The sequence below is a fragment of the Anolis carolinensis genome, chromosome 6 (assembly GCF_035594765.1).
Source record: "Anolis carolinensis isolate JA03-04 chromosome 6, rAnoCar3.1.pri, whole genome shotgun sequence".
Taxonomy (NCBI): Eukaryota; Metazoa; Chordata; class Lepidosauria; order Squamata; family Dactyloidae; genus Anolis; species Anolis carolinensis.
The window spans coordinates 13,843,606-13,866,140 of record NC_085846.1 but is presented as its reverse complement, the minus strand read 5'-3'; the positions used below and the strand labels follow the sequence as shown (position 1 = coordinate 13,866,140).

The 22,535-nt window shown below is 42.5% G+C and overlaps 2 protein-coding genes across 2 annotated transcripts; one reads left to right on the top strand and one right to left on the bottom strand.

Annotated features, from left to right (window-relative positions):
* The first annotated feature begins 2,216 nt into the window (after positions 1–2,216).
* On the top strand, positions 2,217–11,531 carry tbx6 (T-box transcription factor 6). Its single transcript, XM_003225000.4, has 8 exons — positions 2,217–3,427; positions 5,050–5,278; positions 6,684–6,951; positions 7,835–7,978; positions 9,555–9,625; positions 9,857–9,924; positions 10,290–10,482; positions 11,123–11,531. Exons 1-8 carry the CDS (start codon positions 3,304–3,306, stop codon positions 11,370–11,372), a joined length of 1,347 nt encoding a protein of 448 aa, XP_003225048.2. The 5' UTR covers positions 2,217–3,303; the 3' UTR covers positions 11,373–11,531.
* Positions 11,532–11,798: 267 nt separating this feature from the next.
* ppp4c (protein phosphatase 4 catalytic subunit) lies at positions 11,799–20,992 on the bottom strand. The gene is made up of 9 exons (XM_003225037.4): positions 20,774–20,992; positions 18,405–18,510; positions 18,220–18,271; positions 18,067–18,117; positions 17,878–17,979; positions 17,505–17,678; positions 17,166–17,292; positions 16,094–16,283; positions 11,799–14,313 (listed from the first exon to the last, which is right to left on the bottom strand). The coding sequence occupies exons 2-9, from the start codon at positions 18,500–18,502 to the stop codon at positions 14,184–14,186; spliced, it is 924 nt and encodes a 307-aa protein (XP_003225085.1). The 5' UTR covers positions 18,503–18,510; positions 20,774–20,992; the 3' UTR covers positions 11,799–14,183.
* Positions 20,993–22,535: the final 1,543 nt, after the last annotated feature.

Below are 22,535 nucleotides of genomic sequence, written 5' to 3'. Positions count from 1 at the left end.
GACCTAGCGTGTCTTTTTAGCAAAAAAAATATATAAGACAGTGTCTTATTTTCGGGGAAACACAGTAATTGAGTTTGTACTTTTGTCTCTCACCTGTTCTTAAACATTTGACAATTTCATTTGTCATCCAATGAGGCTTTTATTTCTTTTTGGATAAAAGTAAGGATTTTTTGTATTCTTCCCAGACAATATCCCTGACTTTGGTCCAGAGTTCTTCCTACATCTGATTTATTATTTATTTATTTATTTATTACAATATTTATATCCCGCCCTTCTCACCCAACAGGGGACTCAGGGCGGCTTACAATAAAACAGACATATAAAAACAGTACAATACACTATAAATCAGTTAAAAAATTAACTTACATATAACATTCATAAAATGCATTTATAAAATATAGAATATAGATCCCTTAGGCTTATTGTGAAATTCTATTTTTTACATAATCTTTAGTATTCTACAGTGATGTTCTTTAGGTTGTATTTTGGCATGACAGTTGGTTTGATGTTCTTTTTCACATTTATTCTCAGTATTGATATTGATATTACCAATTCATGGTCTGTGCCATGTTCTATTTTTGGTCTTGTTTTAGCTCCCATTTATGTAGCTGATTTTATTTCTATACCGCTTATCAAGTGATGTCGACATATACAGTTTTTTTCTTGTGTGTATACTTCTATCTATACACAAGCTCTTCCCACCAGTCGTCCCCTCCCTTATTACTAACAGTTGATATTCCCCTGGTGATAAGAGACACTGGTTGAAAGAACTTAACATGTAATATTCATGCACAAGCAAAAATGACATGGTCTTAGTCCAAAATTCTTCACTTTGTGTTTGAAGAAACCACATTTCTTGCCCTTAGTATCACTGAGATAACATTAAAAGTACGTGAAGTATCAAAATGCAGATTTCTACCAATTCCTTCTTTGTTATCTCGATTATGAAACCACTGTTTTACACGATTTGATTCCTCACACAGAGATATTCAGTTTAAGACATGATGAATTTATCTACTATGCACTTCCCATAGCTGGCATCACAGTGCTTCCTTGCTATTCTGCTGAAAATAATTATTCAAGCATATGACAATATAACCTCCTGATCAGAGAAGCAGATGGCAAAAACAGAAGAACGGCCTGCCTCAGGGGAGCGTGATTCCTCCATCAATGTTTAACATTGACACAAATTACCAGCCATTGACAAAAGGGACAGAAAGTTTCATATATGCTGACAATCGTGCCATCACCGCCCAAGCAGGGAGCGTTGAAATGGTTGAACAGAAGCCCTCCGAAGCTTTAGGTGCTCTCACTGCCTATTATAGGGAAAAACAGTTGATTCCTAATGCAGATGTGTGCTTTTCACTTTAAGAACAGACAAGCGTCTTGGGCTCTGAGGAAGAAATCCCACTGGAGCATTGCAACACTCCAAAATACTTAGGAGTTACCCTGGACCGTGATCTGACTTACAAGAAGCCCTGCTTGACTATCAAGCAAAGCGTGGGTGCTAGAAATAATATCATATGAAAGCTGACTGGCACAAACTGGGGATCACAACCAGACACAGTGAAGACATCTGCCAGAGTGGAATACATCTCACCACGTTAAAACAGTAGATGTGGCTCCTAATTGAACATGCCACATTATCACAGGATGTCTACGCCCCACCTCACTTGAAAAATTTTACTGTTTAGCTGGCATTGCTCCACCTGACATCTGCTGAAAAGTAGCAGCCAATGATGAAAGGACCAAGGCAGTGACATCTCCGGCCCATCCCCTGTTCAGATATCAACCAGCACACCAATGCCTTAAATCAAGAAATAGTTTTCTAAGATCTACAGAGATAATCGCAGGAACCCCTCAGCAAGCGAGAGTCCAAAAGTGGCAGGCTGAAACCCGGAATCTCAACCCATGGCTGATACCAAATGAGAAACTCCCTCCTGGGCACACAGAAGACTGGGCAACTTGGAAGGCGCTGAACAGACTGTGTTCTGGCACCTTGAGAAGAAGAACCAACCTTAAGGAATGGGGCTACAAAGTGGAGTCCACGATATGTGAGTGTGGGGAAGAGCAAACCACTGACCACCTATTACAATACAGCCTGAGCCCTGCCACATGCACAATGGAGGACCTTCATATAGCAACACCAGAGGCACTCCAAGTGGCCAGCTACTGGTCAAAGGACATTTAATATAATGCCAAGTTTTAAACTTTGTTTGTCTTTTTCAAATACACTACAACTGTGCCCTCGGTTCGCTTCTGACACGATAAATAAATAAACCTCCTGAGAGGACTAAACATGACCAATTAGAATTACAATTTTAAATTGTTGCATTATGAGGTTAAAGAGAGCCAGCTATCTTCCCAACTGCAAATGCGGCTATAACTCTCTAGGCCCCAATCTCCACACTCAGGATTTGGCAGTTTCTTGCAGCTGTCCTACCCAGCTGTGAAAACATCTGGATGATAAATGACCATGGCACCTCCCCCATCACCCACTTGTAAAACCGAGGATCCCATAGGTCAGGATCAATCAGGAAACTTTGGAATCAGGGTGTTAATTAGGCAATTAGGAGGATTCAAGTGGTGGGCACAGAAAGAGGCTCGGCGGACTCTCTTAATGAAGTCTGCAATGGAGTTGGGGAGCCTGGCATAGGGAGGGGGTGGCCCACAACTGGCATATTCAGATCTCCGAGGATTGGACTGATATGCAATGTCTCGGGCACGGAAGGCAACCACTTGTATGAGGGCACTCAGACTAGGGGTGAAGCAGGCGGAAGTTGGGTGAAATAGAGGGATATTGCTAGAAATAGCTAGAAGGTGAGTAAGGATAGGACATCCTGGGACTGGGAAGATATGCTACTCATCTCCTCCAACTCCCCTGCCTTCAGCCCCAAACCCCTCCCCTCCAGAGGTGCGAATGTGCCATTTGGGGTCTCACTTCAAAGAGCTTTCGCGGAATCATAAATACAGGCCCAGTCAGGGGCTCCTCAGGAAGAGAGGGGAGCTCGGGGTGGATGCTTCCCAGACTTGCTCACAAGATAGAACCAAGGAAACCCAGCTCTTAACCAGCTCAGACCCTTTCTTTCCCTTTCCCTACCCCAAGAAACCATATTCTATTCTTCCCCAGAGACCCTATAGTCCTGGTCTCGTTCTTCTAACCCCTAGATCTTCCTCCTTGCCTACAAAAGGCAGAAGCTTGAGCTTCCTGTTTCAGCTCACTTCCCTCACCTGCTCTAATCCAATAGGATCTCCAGTCCAAAAAATCCAAGAGTTCTGGCTCTTGGTTTCCTTCAGCATCCCATGTATCACCCCTCAGAGATGTTCTCACAGTATGGAGGCTCTTACCCCCTGCGGCCTCCCCCACCTCCTGGGACTGGGTACCCCCAGAGTCAGGCACCCCAGTATGAAGCCTTCAGATACCCAGGTGAGAAATTGGGAAGTGGTGGTGGTGGTGGTGGGAGAGTGGGAGAAGAATTAAGAGCAGAAACAAGGGAGACAGGGTGAATGGAATAAAGCCAGAAATGTGTATTTTAATGGATATATGTTCACCACTGTTTGGCCTCAAGGGCATCGACATAACTATGACACTGCCTGGCTGAAGCAGGCATCATTTCTTTAACTTATTTGTGAAAGCAAATGGAGTGTGGGGAAGGCAATGTATGCTTCCATGAGCTCTTTGCAAGAAGGGTCAGTTAAATAATAATAAAATGGACAAAAGGACGAAATCTATTGGAAATTAGAAATGTGAGAACTGTGACTTCTGGAATTTCTTAGGATAGGCTTTTTATATTGTATTAGGAAGGGGGGAATAATCACCACATCCTTAAGGATGGAATATAATCCACAACTTCTAAGGTATTTTGAAGTGAATGAGATGAATGTGTCTACTATATAAAAGTAAGGGTGTTGACTACAAACTCCAAATCTACAGGCATGGGCAAACTTCAGCCCTCCAGGTGTTTGAGACTTCAACTCCCACAATTTGTCAGAAGGGCAGTGGGGTTAAAAAAGGAGGGTAGATTTGTCAAGAGGGCATATTGATACATCCCAATATCTGGATCATTATCTTCTAAACAGATATCTCCCATTGCTGTAGTCTACTTTTGTAGCCCTAAGGACTGGAGCTCTGTCCTTTTAATACAGGCATGGGCCAACTTCAGCCATCCAGGTGTTTTAAACTTCAACTCCCACAATTATGTAGAATTTATTTTGGCCTAAATCCAACCAGGACAGACCCACTTGATGAAGTGCTGATTTGCCCATTAACAATGGATGCAATGCAGGTACACCAGCAAAGGTTAGCCAATGGATTTAGGCCTTTACTTCCATCAGTCATCAGGAAAAGCAAGGAATTTATGCTGCGTGCTACATCCCAATATCTGGATTATTCGAAATCTTCTAAATATATATCCCCCATTGGTGTGGTCTGTCTTTGTAGCCCTACGGACTGGACATTTGTCATTTTAATACAGGCATGGACAAACGTCAACCTTCCAGGTGTTTTAGACTTCAACTCCCACAATTTGTCAGGAGGGCAGTGGGGTCAAGACTGAAGAATTGTCAGAGAGGGTTGGATAGGATAGGTTGATAGTCAGGGGTGATTTAAATTGAGGGGTGGGGGATGAAATGCACATTTGAAAAAGCAAGAGAAGAGCTGAATGGAGAGCAGAGCAAAAGGATAGATGAGACTACAGGAGGGAAAACAACTGCTGGTTTCAACAAGCTAGTGGGAGGCCAGGACTTGGATAGCAAAAGAGTAAAAATGTAGAATTCCCATAAATTCCACTGCTTGCTTCTCCCAAGGACCACCACCCACAAGCCCCCATCAGCTGGAGTTTTAGCACCCAAGGCCAACTGGTCAGGCGAATAGGATGGAGGAAGAGAAAACAGGAGGAAAACAGCAGGAGGGTGACAAATTCCTAGATGATACTCCGTGGTGCTGTCTGTAGCCCTCCTCCTTCCTCTGTCCCTTACTGCTCAGCCAATACCTCTCAATGCCACTCACTGTTAGTCTGACTTATATCGTGTTCTCTTCCTTGCCTTTAGATCTTGATGCTGCCCCGAAGCTGGATAGCTTCTTCCCTGCCTTGGAACCTCCTGGCCGCCTCTTGCCCCCAGGTCCTGCCCACCCTTATGGGTCCGGCCAGGCTCTCCCGTCTGGTCCCCCACCAACACCATGCCTACCCCCCGGAATACGGATGAGCTTGGAGAATGGTGAGCTTTGGAAGCGTTTCAGTAGCATTGGCACAGAGATGATCATCACCAAAGCAGGCAGGTGAGATGCCGAGCAGGAATAAGAAGGAAAATAGCGCACCTTAAGCTATCTTCTGGACCCCCTCCCCAATGCCATGTGTCGGAAGTATTTGAAGCCAAGGCTTCTGAATGTATATAGAATGTATTTTTCTTGCCTAAAGAAGAGAGTCAGCATCCACTCTCATTTGTTTGAGAAACTGAAGCATAACTCTGAGCCAAAAATAAAGAATAGAAGCATAAAAGATCTCCGTAGAAACATCTCCGTAGAACAGATATTTTGGACTTCGACTCCCAGAAATCCCAGCCAGCTTACCAGCTATTAGGAACTGTGGGAGATGAAGTTCAAAACACCTGGAGGCCCAAAGGTTGGGAACCACTGCCCCAGAAGATAAGGAAATTTTACTTACGCCATTTCTGAATAAATTCTATTATGTGGAACTTAATCCCAGATCTTCCTGGGGGAAAAAGCTACTGTGGAAAACAGGATACTGGATTTGCTAGTATTTTGCTGTAACGCAGCAAGACACACTTTATATTTGGCTCCAGAGTATATTATTCGTTCAGTTGATCCAAATGGGATGTGTACGATGTGTTTTTTTCTTTAACATATATTCTGAGCAGCAGGGGTATAGATGTAATTCTCTCATTCTGCTGTTTTATTTTCTGAAATGGTTGGCCTTAAATATGAGGGAAATAATCAGTTATTGCTATGATTCAAAAGACAGTCTTTTAAAGCGTGCACATAATGAATGATATATATATATATATATATATATATATATATATATATATATATATATATATATATATATATATATTCATTCATTCATTCATTCATTCATTCATTCATTCATTCATTCATGTCAGGAATGACTTGAGAAACTGCAAGTCACTTCTGGTGTGAATTACATATACAGTAGAGTCTCACTTATCCAAGACTCACTTATCCAAGGTTCTGAATTATCCAAGGCATTTTGTAGTCAATGTTTTCGTGATATTTTGGTGCTAAATTCATAAATACAGTCATTACAACATAACACTACTGCGTATTGAACTACTTTTTCTGTCAAATTTGTTGTATAACATGATGTTTTGGTGCTTAATTTGTAACATCATAACCTAATTTGATGTTTAATAGGCTTTTCCTTAATCCCTCCTTATTATCCAAGATATTCGCTTATCCAAGCTTCTGCTGGCCCGTTTAGCTTGGATAAGTGAGACTCTACTATATGAATGAACATACTGATATGCTAAAGAAAAGCATATCAAATGGTTGGAATCCATTTCAGTGAAAGACGGCTTCAACATGTCAGTAGATTCTTGAAAAGAAACATTTCAAACTCTTTATCCCCTTCATCATGTTTCATCAACCAGTTTCCATACAAGAAGAATGTTCTAACCCTATTTTTAATACTCTAACCTCTTAGGCGGATGTTTCCACAGCTGAAAGTTTCAGTGACAGGATTGGATCCTGAGGCCAAGTACCTACTTCTAGTGGATGTGGTCCCCGTAGGTGGCTCCCGTTACAAGTGGCAAGGCAAGCGGTGGGAGGCCAGTGGCAAAGCTGAATTACCTCCTCCCGACCGTGTCTACATCCACCCTGATTCGCCTGCACCAGGTGCCCACTGGATGCGTCAGCCCATATCCTTCCACCGGCTCAAGCTCACCAACAACACACTGGATCCCCATGGACATGTATGACTGGTGGGATGGGGAAAGGGTGTTTGGGGAATGGAGCTATACAGAGCCGTACAACAAGATATTGAAAAGAATGTGGCTACGGAAAGAGACCAATAGGTGTATAGAAGTTAGTAAGAGAAGACTGAGAGCTATATACCGGCTGTTAGGAATTGTGGGAGTTGAAGTCCAAAACACCTGGAGGTCTGAAGTTTGCCTATGCCTGTTTTAATATATAAGAAGGAGCCTCCGGTGGCCTAGGGGATAAAAGCCTTGTGACTTGAAGGTTGGTTGCTGACCTGAAGGCTGCCAGGTTCGAATCCCACCTGGGGAGAGCGCGGATGAGCTCCCTCTATCAGCTCCAGCTCCATGCGGGGACATGAGAGAAGCCTCCCACAAGGCTGGTAAAACATCAAAAAACATCTGGGCGTCCCCTGGGCAACATCCTTGCAGATAGCAAATTCTCTCACTCCAGAAGCAACTCCGGTTTCTCCTGGTTGCTTATATATATATATATGAAAAGCCAACATTATCAAGATGGCATTTCCTGTAACTAACGTCAACATTTACACCTAAGGCACAATCACAAAAAAACATGAGCCCTAACTCTACAAAGATGAGTAAAGATGAGATATGACAAGATAGAGTTGCCAGAGTAAAAACAAGATACACCTCCAGTACATTTAATAGCAGTTTAGAAGAGAAAAATTATTTCGAATGTTGTTTCTTACCTGGTTGCTCAACAAACAATATCTGCTAGTTCCCAATTCTTGTCATTCTTTAAAGATACAGGAACACACTCCAATGTTCAGTCTGGCAGTGCTAGGAAGGAAGAACGGCATGTACAATTAAATAGATACCAGAAACATCACTAACTTCTATTTTGCATGTCCCTACACAGCTAATTGTTCACTCCATGCACCGGTATCAGCCGCGGGTTCATGTGGTTGGAGCTGGCGGGCGCCGAGGAGCTGGGGGCGGCTGTGCTTCCTTCACCTTTCCCGAGACCCAGTTTCTGACGGTCACAGCCTACCAGAATCCACAGGTGAGAACGAAGCTATTAAAATAAGATGAACCAGCCCATTCTCAGAGGTGGTGCTGCCATACATGGGGAAAGTGATGCGAGAAAACACCCTCTCCTTAATAAACTATTTCCTCCTTTTCCTCCTCCAAATCAATCCTCTTGTATGGATTGATGAAGCAAGAGCCATTTTCACATATAAATTATAAGTAAACAGGACATTTGAAGAAAATACAATTGGTGACATTTCTTGTCACGAATCTATGATCACTTCTTCAGAAAAGAGCTCTTTTTGCATAGTTTAAAGTAACATGTGTTCCCATGTCTTGGATTAGTTGTTACGTCCGTATTTGCTAATTCCATTATTTCTGTGGACTGACTGTGTCTATTTATTGAGTCTGAGCTAGGGCTCTTTAGGATTTATTTCTGTTTTAAACTGAGACATGTTTTGCTAGGGTTGTCCTTTAGTTGGAATTGCATTTTCCCCTTTTTAAATTTATAAGATAAAGACTTCTCATACAAAATTGTAACTTCATTGATGAACTATGCACTGTAGATCAAGAGAAAGGGATATATTAGGCCAATCTGTCTTTGGAATTAAGACGAAATCCACTTGAGAGTGGGAACAAAATCTTGTAGAGTTTGCGCTGGAAATCCCTCCCCCCCCCCCCCCGGCCAAAAAAAAAACCCCAAAGAGTCTAGGACATCAGAAATCATAGAATCATAGAGTTGGAAAAGAACTTGTGGGCCATCCAGTCCAACCCCCTGTCGAGAAGCAGAAAATTGCATTCAAAGCACTCCTGACAGATGGCCACCCAGCCTCTGCTTAAAAGCCTCCAAAGAAGGAGCCTTCACCACACTCTGGGGCAGAGAGTTCCACTGCTAAACACAGTTAGAAGTTCTTTCTAATGTTCAGGTGGAATCTCCTTTCCTGTAGTTTGAAGCCGTTGTTTCGCGTTCTAGTCTCCAGGGCAGCAGAAAACAAGCTTGCTCCCTCCTCCCTATGACTTTCCCTCATGTATTTGTACATGGCTATCATGTCTTCTCTCAGCCTTCTCTTCTGCAGGCTAAACATGCCCAGCTCTTCAAGCTGCTCCTCATTGGGCTTATTCTCCAGACCCTTGATCGTTTTAGTTGCTCTCCTCTGGACACATTCCAGCTTGTCAACATATCCCTTGAATTGTGGTGCCCACAATTGGACACAGTGTGATTCCAGATGTGGTCTGACCAAGACAGAATAGAGGGGGAGCATGACTTCCCTGGATCTAGACACTAGACTCCTATTTATGCAGGCTAAAATCCCATTGGCTTTTTTAGCTGCCACATCGCATTGCTGGCTCGTGTTTAACTTGTTGTCCACAAGGACTCCAAGTTATATGCAACAATTATATGAATTTTTAAACCATTTTTAGTACAGAAAGCAGGAGGATAGATACTCAGGGTACTGAATGAGTTGTCCTGTTCCCAGTTGATTAGTAAGGCAACCCATATACCTATTCCACCTTCATAAATGCCTGTATGGTCACACTTCAAAGATAAAACCCATAAATACATGTCTATGTGTCTTTAAAACCCTAATACTCTCCTTTTCCTCCTTCAGATCACCCAAATGAAGATTGAGAGCAATCCTTTTGCAAAAGGCTTCCGGGAGAATGGGATGAATAGCAAAAGGTAGGAAGAATTCAAACATCATAGGGAACGTATTGTAGTTTCCACCTTGACTGGTAGCAAATTGTCTCTTTCAAGTATTGGCTAATCAGAATAGTAATAAGTGAAGCAGTGGTATAGCATCAGCAGACGAGTTTGCCTTGACTAGAACGAAAATATGTGAAACTCATGAGCAGATTGAGCTTCCACCGTTATTTTACCACATCTTACTATAGTCCTTGTTATAAAATACAGGGAACGTGAAGCGCGAATCAAGAGGAAGATGAAAGCAAATGAATGTGAGGCCAATGTGGTAGAAAATGGTAAGAAAAGCATACATCATTTATTTTGTAATTTCATGTAGGAAGTGTGAATATGATACTAATTTAGCCTGTTCTAGAGTGATAAGAGTTGGAAAGGGTTTAATTTGCCATCTTGTCCAATCCCTTGGTCATTTTCTGCTGCGTACACATCATATAACCTTAAAGTGCCATTATCCTGTGAATCTCACAAGCGTATGATTAAATCTCCAATTATTTCGAACATACCAGAAAAGCTGTCAAATTTGGATTTTAAAGAGTTTTATTCTCCAAGAGGGCCATTCCCAGGCATCCCACATTTTCCATATCAGTTGCAGACCATAAACTTTCCAGTTCCGACCTTCTATCTTTTCTCCTTTCCCACCTAGAGAGCAAGAAAGGCCCTTGCGATTCCACCCTGACGGAGGAGGCACCTCTGGAGTCTCAGCAACCCCCTGGGCTTTCACAACCTTCCTGCTCCTTCTACCCACCGGCAGGGACCAATCCCAGTGGTGCCGAGGCTTACCTGCAACACCCAGCTGCATTCCATGGTTTACGGGGGACATCATCACCCTACAACAGGTGAGCACAGAACGCTGCTTCTTGTCCCATTCCCAATAAGTCAGTAAGCTAAACAACATCCCTATTGGTAACTTTTCACCTTCAGAACATGGGCTTCGTAAAAAGGGGGAGAAAGAAACAAGAGTAAAGGAATAAATGTATCCAAGGTGAGCCATTCTGGTTGAATTATGGGAACTATATTCTAAGAAATTAACTTTTCCAAGTCCTCAGGGTTGTTGTATGTCTTTCAGGCTGTGTGGCTATGTTCCAGAAGTATTATCTCCTGACGTTTCGCCCACATCTATGGCATGCATCCTGAGGCTCATGCCTCACAGCCTTTGAGGATGCCTGCCATAGATGTGGGCGAAACATCAGGAGAGAATACTTCTGGAACATGGCCACACAGCCTGAAAGACATACAACAACCCTGTGATCCCGGCCATGAAAGCCTTTTCCAAGTCCTGGTGATACATAAACAAGAATCACACACAGAATAGATATGAGGAAACTAGAGCAAATATACAGGGAAACCAGAACTCATCTGTAGGAAGGCACAGTTGTATACAAACTCCTCAAGAGGGTAGGAATGACTAGCCATCAATGCCAAGTTAGAATCCTTTCTCTGCTTTGGGTGTTTGACCTACGCTATCTTTTTCCACAGCCCAAGCCAAGAAATGGCAGCTCCTCCATCTTCTCCCGCTGCCAAATCGCCTCCTGAGCAATCAGATTTCAGAGCAATGCTCCCAACAAGTTGGAACGGCCTAGATATCATTCCTTTTCTTGGAGGGACCGAACCACCAGATGCCGCCTCCTTTCCACCTTTTAAATTCAGCTTTGCACCCTACCCACCTCCCCCACATGTCTATGGCTCGGCTTCTGGATATCCTGGCTCTCAGCCCCCCATGCTCTAACACTTGTTCCTCCACAAAAACCTGGAATCCTGCCTGCCAGGTATTGTCTGCAATGTTTTGTAGTGTTTTCTCATTTCTTTATTATTGTTCATATGTGCTGGGTAGCAGTAAATGTATTTGTATCTTGCTTTTCTTCTAATTAAATCCCTGGAAGACTAACATTTTGTACATTTATTTGTTCTCCTCCACGATAGGTACAAGAAAGTCAGAGCAGTAAAGCTCCAGACAAGGTTTTGCTTCTCTGCAAAATAAAGATTTACTCAAAAACTTAGCTGGTTTTAGGTATACCCGAGAAAGCTTCAGGAATTATTTTCTGGAAAGATAAAAATCAGATTTAATCTTTTTCTTAATTGAATTTGATTACTTAAAACAGATTTTACAATTTTCTCAGCAATTAATAAAAAACCTAGATCAAAGCTATCATGATACTAATTATATATCTTTTAATTAAATGCCATGATTATAAGCAAAGTTTACTGGTTCGGGAGATAATGCAATCACTCATATTTTGCTGGAGGCATATATGAACAGTATGCACACAGTTTCTTTCTAGCAAGGCCTTGCTGCTTTAAACAGAAAAATAGGGAAGGCCAACAAACAAAAATGTGGGAAGATGGAAGAAATCTGAACAAGCAGTCTGCATATAATAGGGATTCTGTTTTTGATGAACTGAAACTTTTCAGAATTAAGAATTGATTTGTGTTTTTCTTCCTTCTAATGACATTTCTATCCATGAATCTGTATCATGGTTATAGTAAAAAAAATGTACTAGGCAATAGTTAAGCAGAATATTCCTCACAGATTATTTGAACTATGATATAAATCAAAAAAATTCCAGATTTCAAAAGCAATTTCTATCAAGATTTTAAACAAATTTGAACCTGATGATTTTAAAGCATTTCACTATAATCGTTTGAAATAGTTTGGGGTTCTCAATTACTTTTCCACACTACATTTTTCAGAAACACTGATGGTGGTGGTTGGGTGTAGTAACAACATTTCTTATATAAACATTTGTTTCCAAAACATTAAAAAGTTATAGGACCATGAGACGGTACTTTACATACCAAGTTTCACAGTAAGACAGTCTCTCTGGCATGACTGAAGGCCATGAAGATTCCCACACCTTCATGCCCTGTTACCTGGAAGCCTAGAGAAGACAGAAATCTTTTTTAATTCAACGGTTCTCAACCTGTGGGTCCCCTGATGTTTTGGCCTTCAATTTCCAGAAATCCTAACTGCTGGTAAACTGGCTGGGATTTCTGGGAGTTGTAGGCCAAAATACCTGGGGACCCACAGGTTGAGAACCGCTGATTGTACAGGAGTCATGACCACTGCAAGAACCAAACTGATTATAAAGGCAATGACAAAAGTGAGGATCAAGCTCTGTAGATTAGAATAAACATTTCTGTAGCACTTACAAACCACATGGCGAGAGAAATATACAACACACAATATGTGTCTGTTTTTTTCTGAGTTTTATTAGAATTTTTTATCTAAAATTGTAAATAGGAAAAACCCCAAATGAAAATAAAATAAAATCAGAGCAAGAGACATATCATAGAGATGAGAGGAAAAAGCCCCTCCTAGACATGGGGAAAGTGGCAGGAAGTTCCCTCTCTCCCTTTAATTCTAAAATATCTGGATTGAATATCCCTTCTTAAGAATAAACAGAAGAGAAGAGAGATTCAAACCTGCATTTGGATAGGATTTGAAGACACTATCCCCACAAGGAGCCAGATATTAGAAGGAGAAAAGATAAGAGAACATACCCTATTGGTCAAATTGATTTGTGTGATATGGTCCCAGTCTCCTCAGTTCAGGGAGAAGGGGGCAGGAAGGAGGAAATACAGATCTGCCAATAAAATATTTAATAAATTCATCATACTCAAATGAATTCTATAGAAAACTCTGGAACCTCCAATTCCCTGAAGGACTACTACATGTTGAAAAATCAGGACTTTCTAGTACAGTAAGTTGGAGACAGTCAAATATTCTACTGGCAAAAAAACACCTTTTAAGGAGGACAATGGGAATGGAGGTGGCGGCACACAAAGGAACCACTAACCTAGATCACTCTACATCATGTATTTTAAATCAAAGTGCCAAGAAACCAAGATGTCAGGTCTTCCAGCAACCAGACAATGATTGAAGCACTTTCATTCTTTGCTTAAGAGTTATGGAATGGCACCAAAACCATAGAGTTCCAAGGCCAGCTGACCAGAAACGAATAAACCAGGAGGCACCTAAGTGGCACAGAATCAGAGAACTAATCCAAAGATTTGGTCCTCCTAACAGCTATAGATATTCTTTGGCCACTTGATCCCTCTATTTCCAAGTCCAGTTTCATCAAATATATATTCTCTACTAGTAATTTCCAGTCCTTCTAATAAGTAGAGAAGCACTGCAGATGAGTCAGAAAGCTGGGCAAGGAAGCCGTCAGCCACTCCTGTACAAAATCCGGAAGATCTACAGATCTGGTCTCCATTACTAGCTTGGATCTTAGTGTGGAGTGATCTGAGAGCAAGAGTTTTCAGGGTTTTTTTCAATGACCAAAAGTCCCAAGCAGTATGGACAATACAAATTAGGGCAGCATGAAAAGACCATAATGGGACTGGCAAGGATTCAGTCTTGTGGAAAAATATGCCCATTTCAGCCTAAGGGGTCCAGAAACTGAGGGTTTATTGGGCTTCATGGAGGGGAAAGGGAAGGAGGAAGAGATCTGAACCCTGCCAAAACTTGAAAGAGGGGCTGCCCACCCTAGCCAAGATAGAAAACAGAAGCCGCACAAGGGGGAGACGGGAGACGCATTCACAGGAAGTAGTCCGCAACAGGTTTCTTAGACGGGATCCCTCGAGTTTCTTGAGGGGCTGCTTCAAAGATGATAAATTCTTTCTGAAGGTGTTCATCCAGTTCCAAGATGGCTGCCACATTCCCACATCTGCATACAGAGCAGAGAAAACAGATCAAAACAGGAGGTCCACATTTTTATTACTGCCACACCTCTGGGTAGCCCATCACCCTAAAAGTTTGCTAGTCCTCTGAGATTCTTTGCATACAGAACATAACTTTAAATGAAAACATACCCTAAAGCTAGCAGCACCCAACCACTATTCCTACAAGCTGTCCAGGAACACCTGGCCTCTCTAAACGAATTCAAGTCCCCAGGGCCAGATCAGCTACATCCAAGAGTATTGAAGGAATTAGCGGAAGTTATTTCAGAACCACTGGCAATTATCTTCGAGAGTTCTTGGAGAACGGGAGAAGTCCCAGCAGATTGGAGGAGGGCGAATGTGGTCCCTATCTTCAAGAAGGGAAAAAAGAACGACCCAAACAATTACCGTCCGGTCAGCCTCACATCGATACTAGGCAAGATTCTGGAAAAGATCATCAAGGAAGTGGTCTGCGAACACTTAGAAACAAATGCGGTCATTGCTAATAGTCAACACGGATTTACCAAAAACAAGTCATGCCAGACTAATCTGATCTCTTTTTTCGATAGAGTTACGAGTTGGGTCGATACAGGGAATGCTGTGGATGTAGCCTACCTGGATTTCAGTAAGGCCTTCGACAAAGTCCCCCATGACCTTCTGGCAAATAAACTAGTAAAATGTGGGCTAGACAAAACTACGGTTAGGTGGATCTGCAATTGGCTAAGCGAACGAACCCAAAGGGTGCTCACCAATGCGTCATCTTCATCATGGAAAGAAGTGACAAGTGGAGTGCCGCAGAGCTCCGTCCTGGGCCCGGTTCTGTTCAACATCTTTATTAACGACTTAGACGAAGGGTTAGAAGGCACGATCATCAAGTTTGCAGACGACACAAAACTGTGAGGGATAGCTAACACTCCAGAAGACAGGAGCAGAATTCATAACGATCTTGACAGACTAGAGAGATGGGCCGAAACTAACAAAATGAAGTTCAACAGGGACAAATGCAAGATACTTCACTTCGGCAGAAAAAATGGAAATCAAAGATACAGAATGGGGGACGCCTGGCTTGACAGCAGTGTGTGCGAAAAAGACCTTGGAGTCCTCGTGGACAACAAGTTAAACATGAGCCAGCAATGTGATGCAGCAGCTAAAAAAGCCAATGGGATTCTGGCCTGCATCAATAGGGGAATAGCGTCTAGATCCAGGGAAGTCCTGCTCCCCCTCTATTCTGCCTTGGTCAGACCACACCTGGAATACTGCGTCCAATTCTGGGCACCACAGTTGAAGGGAGATGTTGACAAGCTGGAAAGCGTCCAGAGGAGGGCGACTAAAATGATTAAGGGTCTGGAGAACAAGCCCTATGAGGAGCGGCTTAAAGAGCTTGGCATGTTTAGCCTGCAGAAGAGAAGGCTGAGAGGAGACATGATAGCCATGTACAAATACGTGAAGGGAAGCCATAGGGAGGAGGGAGCAAGCTTGTTTTCTGCTGCCCTGCAGACTAGGACACGGAACAATGGCTTCAAACTACAGGAGATTCCACCTGAACATCAGGAAGAACTTCCTCACTGTGAGGGCGGTTCGGCAATGGAACTCTCTGCCCCAAACTGTGGTGGAGGCTCCTTCCTTGGAGGCTTTTAAGCAGAGGCTGGATGGCCATCTGTCGGGGGTGCTTTGAATGCGATTTCCTGCTTCTTGGCAGGGGGTTGGACTGGATGGCCCATGAGGTCTCTTCCAACTCTACTATTCTATGATTCTATGATTCTACATCCACCCGCATCGTAGCCTCACCGGTAACAGTAGTTGGGAGCAGACCACACAGTAAGAACTGTCTCATTGAAGTGCCACTTGTACCCCTCCATGACCAGCTGATGTGCCCTGCAGATCATGTCAATGTCATTTGCTGCGTTGAACTGTGCCACCACGTCACTGCCAAATAAATAGCCAGCACCTCGAGGACTCACACCCCAGCCGGTAGTGTCTGCAAAGGCAGAAGGAGCAGATTATACAACAAAATAAAATCTGACGAGTGTTAATCAACTGAAATAATATCTGCACTCGTCAAGTTTGCAAGTCAGAACTCATTAGCAGTGATTAAGAAGGAATGAGTTGTAAAAGTTAGACCAGTAGGATTTTGTGGTAAGACTTTTGCTCTGCTGAAGTACAAATAAAATCCGTTCCAGTTCCTTTTTTTTACCAAGTACTGATAAACATAATTGGAGAATGGCAGAGAAATTAATTAGAATTAGATTTTAGTTGGGATTTCTGAGTCCAGAAATGTCAGGTGGATCTATATGCACCAAAGTAGCAAAAGTCCCACTGCTTTATAAGTAAAATGTATTTACAGTTGGCTCTCCACAGCTGCAGGTTTGACTTTTGTGGATTTGATACAATGTTCTGTCTAGTTCCTCTAGTGGAAATTGACCATACTGGTCTGGAGTTGTACTCCAGAGTCATATTGGAGTACCTAGAGATTTCTAGAGAGATGTTTTCTAAGGTAAAGAAAGAAAAACTGTTTTTCAAATTCACATTTTTCTACACTTGTAGGGGTCCTGAAGCTCTAACCTCAAGCAAATATGAACACAGAGTGCTCAGAACTCTAATATCCTTGTAATCTCTTTTCTTCATAGAACAAACAATACATGCACTAGATTTAATTAGATGAAGTTCTCTACATAACAGCCACTGTTCCTTAGGGCTTTAATTCTGCATCAGAATGGAAGACATCACACATGTCTAGCTGTATTGCTATATCTTACTCCTAAAATACATTTATATAATTTTGCTGGAAGAAAAACCCATCACCAAGCCAATACTGCCATATCCTCTTCTCAGATTTTACATTCGCTATCCCCAGTTATACCTTCAGGATCAGACCAGAGAAGATCACACATGGGACCATCATGAGGCACCTCCTGTTTGCGGTCTATCGTCCTGATCTGGTCCAGTGTTTGGATGGATGGAGACAAGCCACCATGGACACAGAAAATCTGAAACAGAAAAAAAGAACAGATTCGTAAAGCTAAATAAGAAATACAGACAGCACAGTAGACCATTGTTACTTCGTTTCCCAACACCACATTGAAATCCTTGGTTTCTACTTTCCCACGTTAATCTAACCCCTGAACTCAATTCCGCCTCTACTTCATAAAGCACCAAATATACCAGTCAGGCTACATAACTATTATCCCGCCACACTTACCTTCCCATCAATGATAGCAGAGAGGCTGAGGTAGTCAAAGATCTCAGTGCAGTAGCGCCACACAGTGACGGAGCCATATTTCCTCAGGCACTCATCATAAAACCCATACACCTGGGTAATCTGTCTGCTCTCATGGTTGCCACGGATCAGGGTGATTCGGTCAGGATAGCGGACCTGCAAGGAGAAAAGGGATCAAGTCAAGTTAAGCTATGGGTATAACAAGTCAGAACCAGAACTTGGAGAATGTCATCCTATGAGTTTCAATCCAAAAACACAAGTCCTCATCCCATTATATCTGTGAGAGGTATGCAAAGGCTACACTGGAAGAGATAAGAATTTAAAATATAGATTCTGAATCAAAAAGGTTCCTAACCTTGAGCGCTAGCAGTAACAAGAATGTTTCAACACTATAGAAGCCACGGTCAACAAAGTCTCCCATGAATAGATAGTTGGTCTCAGGCACATCACCTCCCACCTGTAACAGGAAGACAATGAGCATAAAGTCATCACCTATGATAGTTATAAAAGGATATTATGGTATTAGGTGGGTAGTAGTACTCACCCTGAAGAGCTCTTTAAGGTCATAAAACTGGCCATGAATATCCCCACAGACCTGGAAAGAAAGATAAAGAGAAACAAAAGAGTTCACATGACTATACGATCTTCAGCCAAGTCCCAAAATAACACTGAACATCCCATGAGAACTTTGACTTACTGTTACTGGGGAATCTACTCTCTGGACATTGCTTTCTTCCACCAAAATCTCTCTGTTGGGGAGAAAAGATACATTATACTTAACTACTTATACATTTCTCAGCTCCAGAACAGAGATGTCCTGGAGGCAAGAAAGGCAATAAATAATAAGCAAGTGCTTTTTAAAAAATGTCGCCAACTACTCACCTGGCTTTGGCACAGAGGGCTTTGACTTCACTCTCTTTAATGAGTTCACAGCGCCGTAGTTGTTCAATCTGACGGTCAAGGTCACTGATTTCGGCCATCTTGCCCCCTGTACGAGTAGAATTTATACAATTACTTTTTTTAAAACATTCATTGGCCACATTTTATTAAAGGTTTCCATATCAGTATACTAAAAGCCTTGACAATGAAGAAAATGAGGATATACAGCTATGGCATGCATAAGAGAAAACTAGACACCTCAAAATAATCCCCCAGGAGGATAAATCCTAAATGATAAGGACCCCAAACACAGGTCTTGTTTCCAGTTATCTAATTGTTGTAAAGCAGGCTTGGGCAAACTTGGGCCCTCCAGGTGTTTTGGACTTCAACTCCCACAATTCCTAACAGCCCACTACTAGCTGTTAGGAATAGTGGAAGTTGGAGTCCAAAACACTTGAGGGGGCCAAGTTCGCCTGTTCCTGCTGTGAAGAAACCAATAAAATATCAAAACAGGCAAACAATCAATAGTATCAATATTATACAAGGGATGGCAAATGTGCAGCCTTCCATATTCTATCAGGCTGTGACTTCTCTTCACCACTGGCTAATCTTATGCCTTTTAACATGTGTTGTCATAGTCTTGTGGTTTTATCCATGTATTTTAACAGTACCCCACTTTGAAGGGAGGAAAGTAACCAATAAAATGTATGCCATTGTTAGCTAGGAGCAATGGGAACTGCAACCCAAGGGCATCTGGAGGCCCTCACATTCCCCATTCCATCCAAGAATCTATGAACCAATAACCAATGGACTATGTGTTGTCTATGAACCAATAACCAATGGAACAAACAAAAAGGTAATAGAGGAGAAAAGACAGTCCTGCCAAAAATGAGAAAGGTGACTATCTCCCATATGTTGTTGAAGGCTGTCCTTACCAGAGTCACTGGGTTGCTGGTTTTCTGGCCTGTATGGCCATGTCCCAGAGGCATTCTCGCCCACATCTATGGCAGGCCTCCTCAGAGGTTGTGAGGTCTGTTGGAAACTAGGCAAGGGAGGTTTATATAACTGTGGAAGGTCCAAAGTGGGAGAAAGAACTCTACTCTCATTGAGGCAAGTGTGAATGGTGCAGTTGGCCACCTTGATTAGCATTGAATGGCCTTGCAGCTTCAAAGCTTGGCTGCTTCCTGCCTGGGGACATCCTTTGTAGGGAGATGTTAGCTGACCCTGATTGTTTCCTGTCTGGTATTTCCCTGTCTTCTGAGTGTTGTTCTTTATTTACTGTCCTAATTTTAGAGTTTTTAAATACTGGTAGCCAAATTTTGTTCATTTTCATGGCTTCCTCCTTTAAAATGAAATTGTCCACACGCTTGTGGATTTCGATGGCTTCTCTGTGTAGTCTGACATGGTGGTTGTTAGAGAGGTCCAGCATTTCTGTATTCTCAAATAATATGCTGTGTCCAGGTTGGTTCATCCAGTGCTCTGCTATGGCTGATTTCTCTGTTGAGTTAGTCTACTGTGCCTTTCATGTTCTTTGATTTGTGAAACCAGGACAGTAAATAAAGAACAACACTCTGAAAACAGGGGGATTTTAGACATGAAACAACCAGGGCCGGCTAACACCTCCCAAGAAAGGATTTCCCCAGGCAGGAAGCAGCCAGGCCTTGAAGCTGCAAGGATATTCAATGCTTAATCAAGGTGATTAATTGCCACATTCACATGTGTCTCCAGCAGACCAGAGTTCTTTCTCCCACTTTGGACCTTCCACAGTTATATAAACCTCCCTTGTCTAGTTTCCAACATACCTCACAACCTTTGCCATGGGTGTGGAGGAAACGTCAGGAGATAATGCTTCTGGAACATGGCCATACAGCCCGGAAAACTCACAGCAACCTACTATCTCTCATATGTTCCTATAGCAACACCCCAATTCTCATTCTCCCCTCAATAGTCTAACCCAGGCATGGGCCAATCTGGGCCATTCAGGTGTTTTGGACTACAACTCCCACAGCTGTTAGGAATTGTGGGAGTTGTGGCCCCAAACACCTGGAGGGCCCAAGTTGGGTCTAAATAAAACAAATTAAGCAGTATATGCTGCCTGGGAGTGTAGTGGGGTGTCCTTTTCTAGAGGTTTTTTTTAACCCAAGGTTGGATGGCCATCTGTCGGGGGTGCTTTGATTGTGTGCCCCTGCATGGCCGAAGGAGGCCTCTTCCAGCTCTACGAGACAATAAACGAGGGGGGCCTCCTTTCAACTCCACCCAAGGCCCCTCCTCCCTCGAACCCCGGTCTCTATGGCAACCCGCTCCCCCCGCCGCTCCCGCCCCTTCACACGGGGGGGGAGAGGCGCATGCGCACGAGGGGCCTCGCTCCTTACCTGGGGTCCCGGCAGAGGCGGTGATGGCGGCCGCGGCTCCCTCCGGCTCCGGGCCCGGCCCTTCCCCCGCTCTCCTCTCTCCCTCTCCCTCTGTCTTTCCGGCTCTCACTAACTACAGAACACAGGGCGTCACTTCCGCTTCCTCCTCCGACTGAGGCCAGCTGTGGAGACCGACTGACTTGCTTTCTCCTGGTTCTCCCTTTGTAAAGGAGGGAGGGAGGGACCGTGACTCCCCGGAAGTGACATCATCTTTTCTGTTCTCTTTAATTCAAGGCTCTGCTCTGTGGGTGGGGAGGGCATTTAAAACGAGCGGAAGTGACGTAAGGACGGCATCTCAGTGTGTTGCTCAAAATGTCTCCCGGGCCTACTTCCGCTTTAGCTTTTTTTGACACTTCCATGACATTCCAGCTCCTCCCACTGGTGATGTTGCATGTGCGTGAATATGGGCGCCCCTGTGAATGCCAGAGGGATTTCTTTGGGTGTCATCGACTAAAGGTGCATCAATCTACACCAGGCATGGGCCAACTTTTTTTTTTTTTAATAAATTTTTATTTTTTAAAACACAAAAAATACATACCGTAGACATACAAAACATTTACAATTCCCACCACCAACACGAGGATTGTTTTCTTTTTACATATTCGTTTCTTTATGAGACAATTTTTATATCTTTATCTTAATCCATTTCCAACCTATATACTATATAACATTTGTATCTTATTTCTTATGGCTTGATCTCCAGATTGATTCATGATATAGTTCTTTACCATTGTCCATCTTTCTTCCATTTCTCTTGTTCTATTTTCATTAGTTTTTACAACATTTAGTTTCACATTCATAATTTCAAATTCCATTTGCTCCACCATATATTGGTACCATTTATTTACTGTCCATTTTGATTTATCTTTCCACCCTAATACTATTACTGCTTGTGCACATTCAATTATTGCTTCTTTTATTTCCCTTTTATTTCCCATTTCCTCTCTTTTCCCTAATACCGCTATTTCCTTTGTTATGACCCACTCATTTCCTAGTATTTGATTTGACTCATTTTGTATAGTCTGCCAAAAATATTGTACATGTTCACATTCCCACATCATGTGCATAAACCGCCCTTTCTGATGACATCCATGCCAGCACTGACTACTCCCCTTTTTATAGTAGTATGCTAATTGGCAGGGTGTACGATACCATTTGTGCAATATTTTCCTCCTCATTTCTCGTACTCTGGTATTCCTTTTCATCCCTATTGTCTCTACCACATTTCTCATCTCTTGTTCTGTGATTTGCAGCTCCATTTCCCACATACTTTTCAGATCCCGTATTATACATCCATCAGCCTCTATGAGCATTGTATATATTTTGCTGGCCTGTGCCTTCTTTCCTTCCCCCTTTTCTCTTATTATCTTTTCAAAGGCGTTATCTTCTCTCTTAACCATATTAATATTTTCTTTTATTTTGCAATATGCACAGATTGCTCTTATCTGTAACCAATTTTCTTCTCCAAGCCATTGTTTAATTTTATTTTCTCTTACCGTTCCCTCTCTGTCATATAGTTGTTCTAGTCTCTCTATTCCTTTTTCCTTCAATGTTTGAATATTTCTATTCATATTTGATTCCTTATCCTTATTGATTATCCATACTGTTGACATTTTAGATTTTAAGCTACTTATTCTCCCTTGCCATTTCTTCCACACTTGCATTGTTCCTTTCATTGGTCCTATTAATTTATCTATATTTCTCTTATCCCAATTTCTAAAGA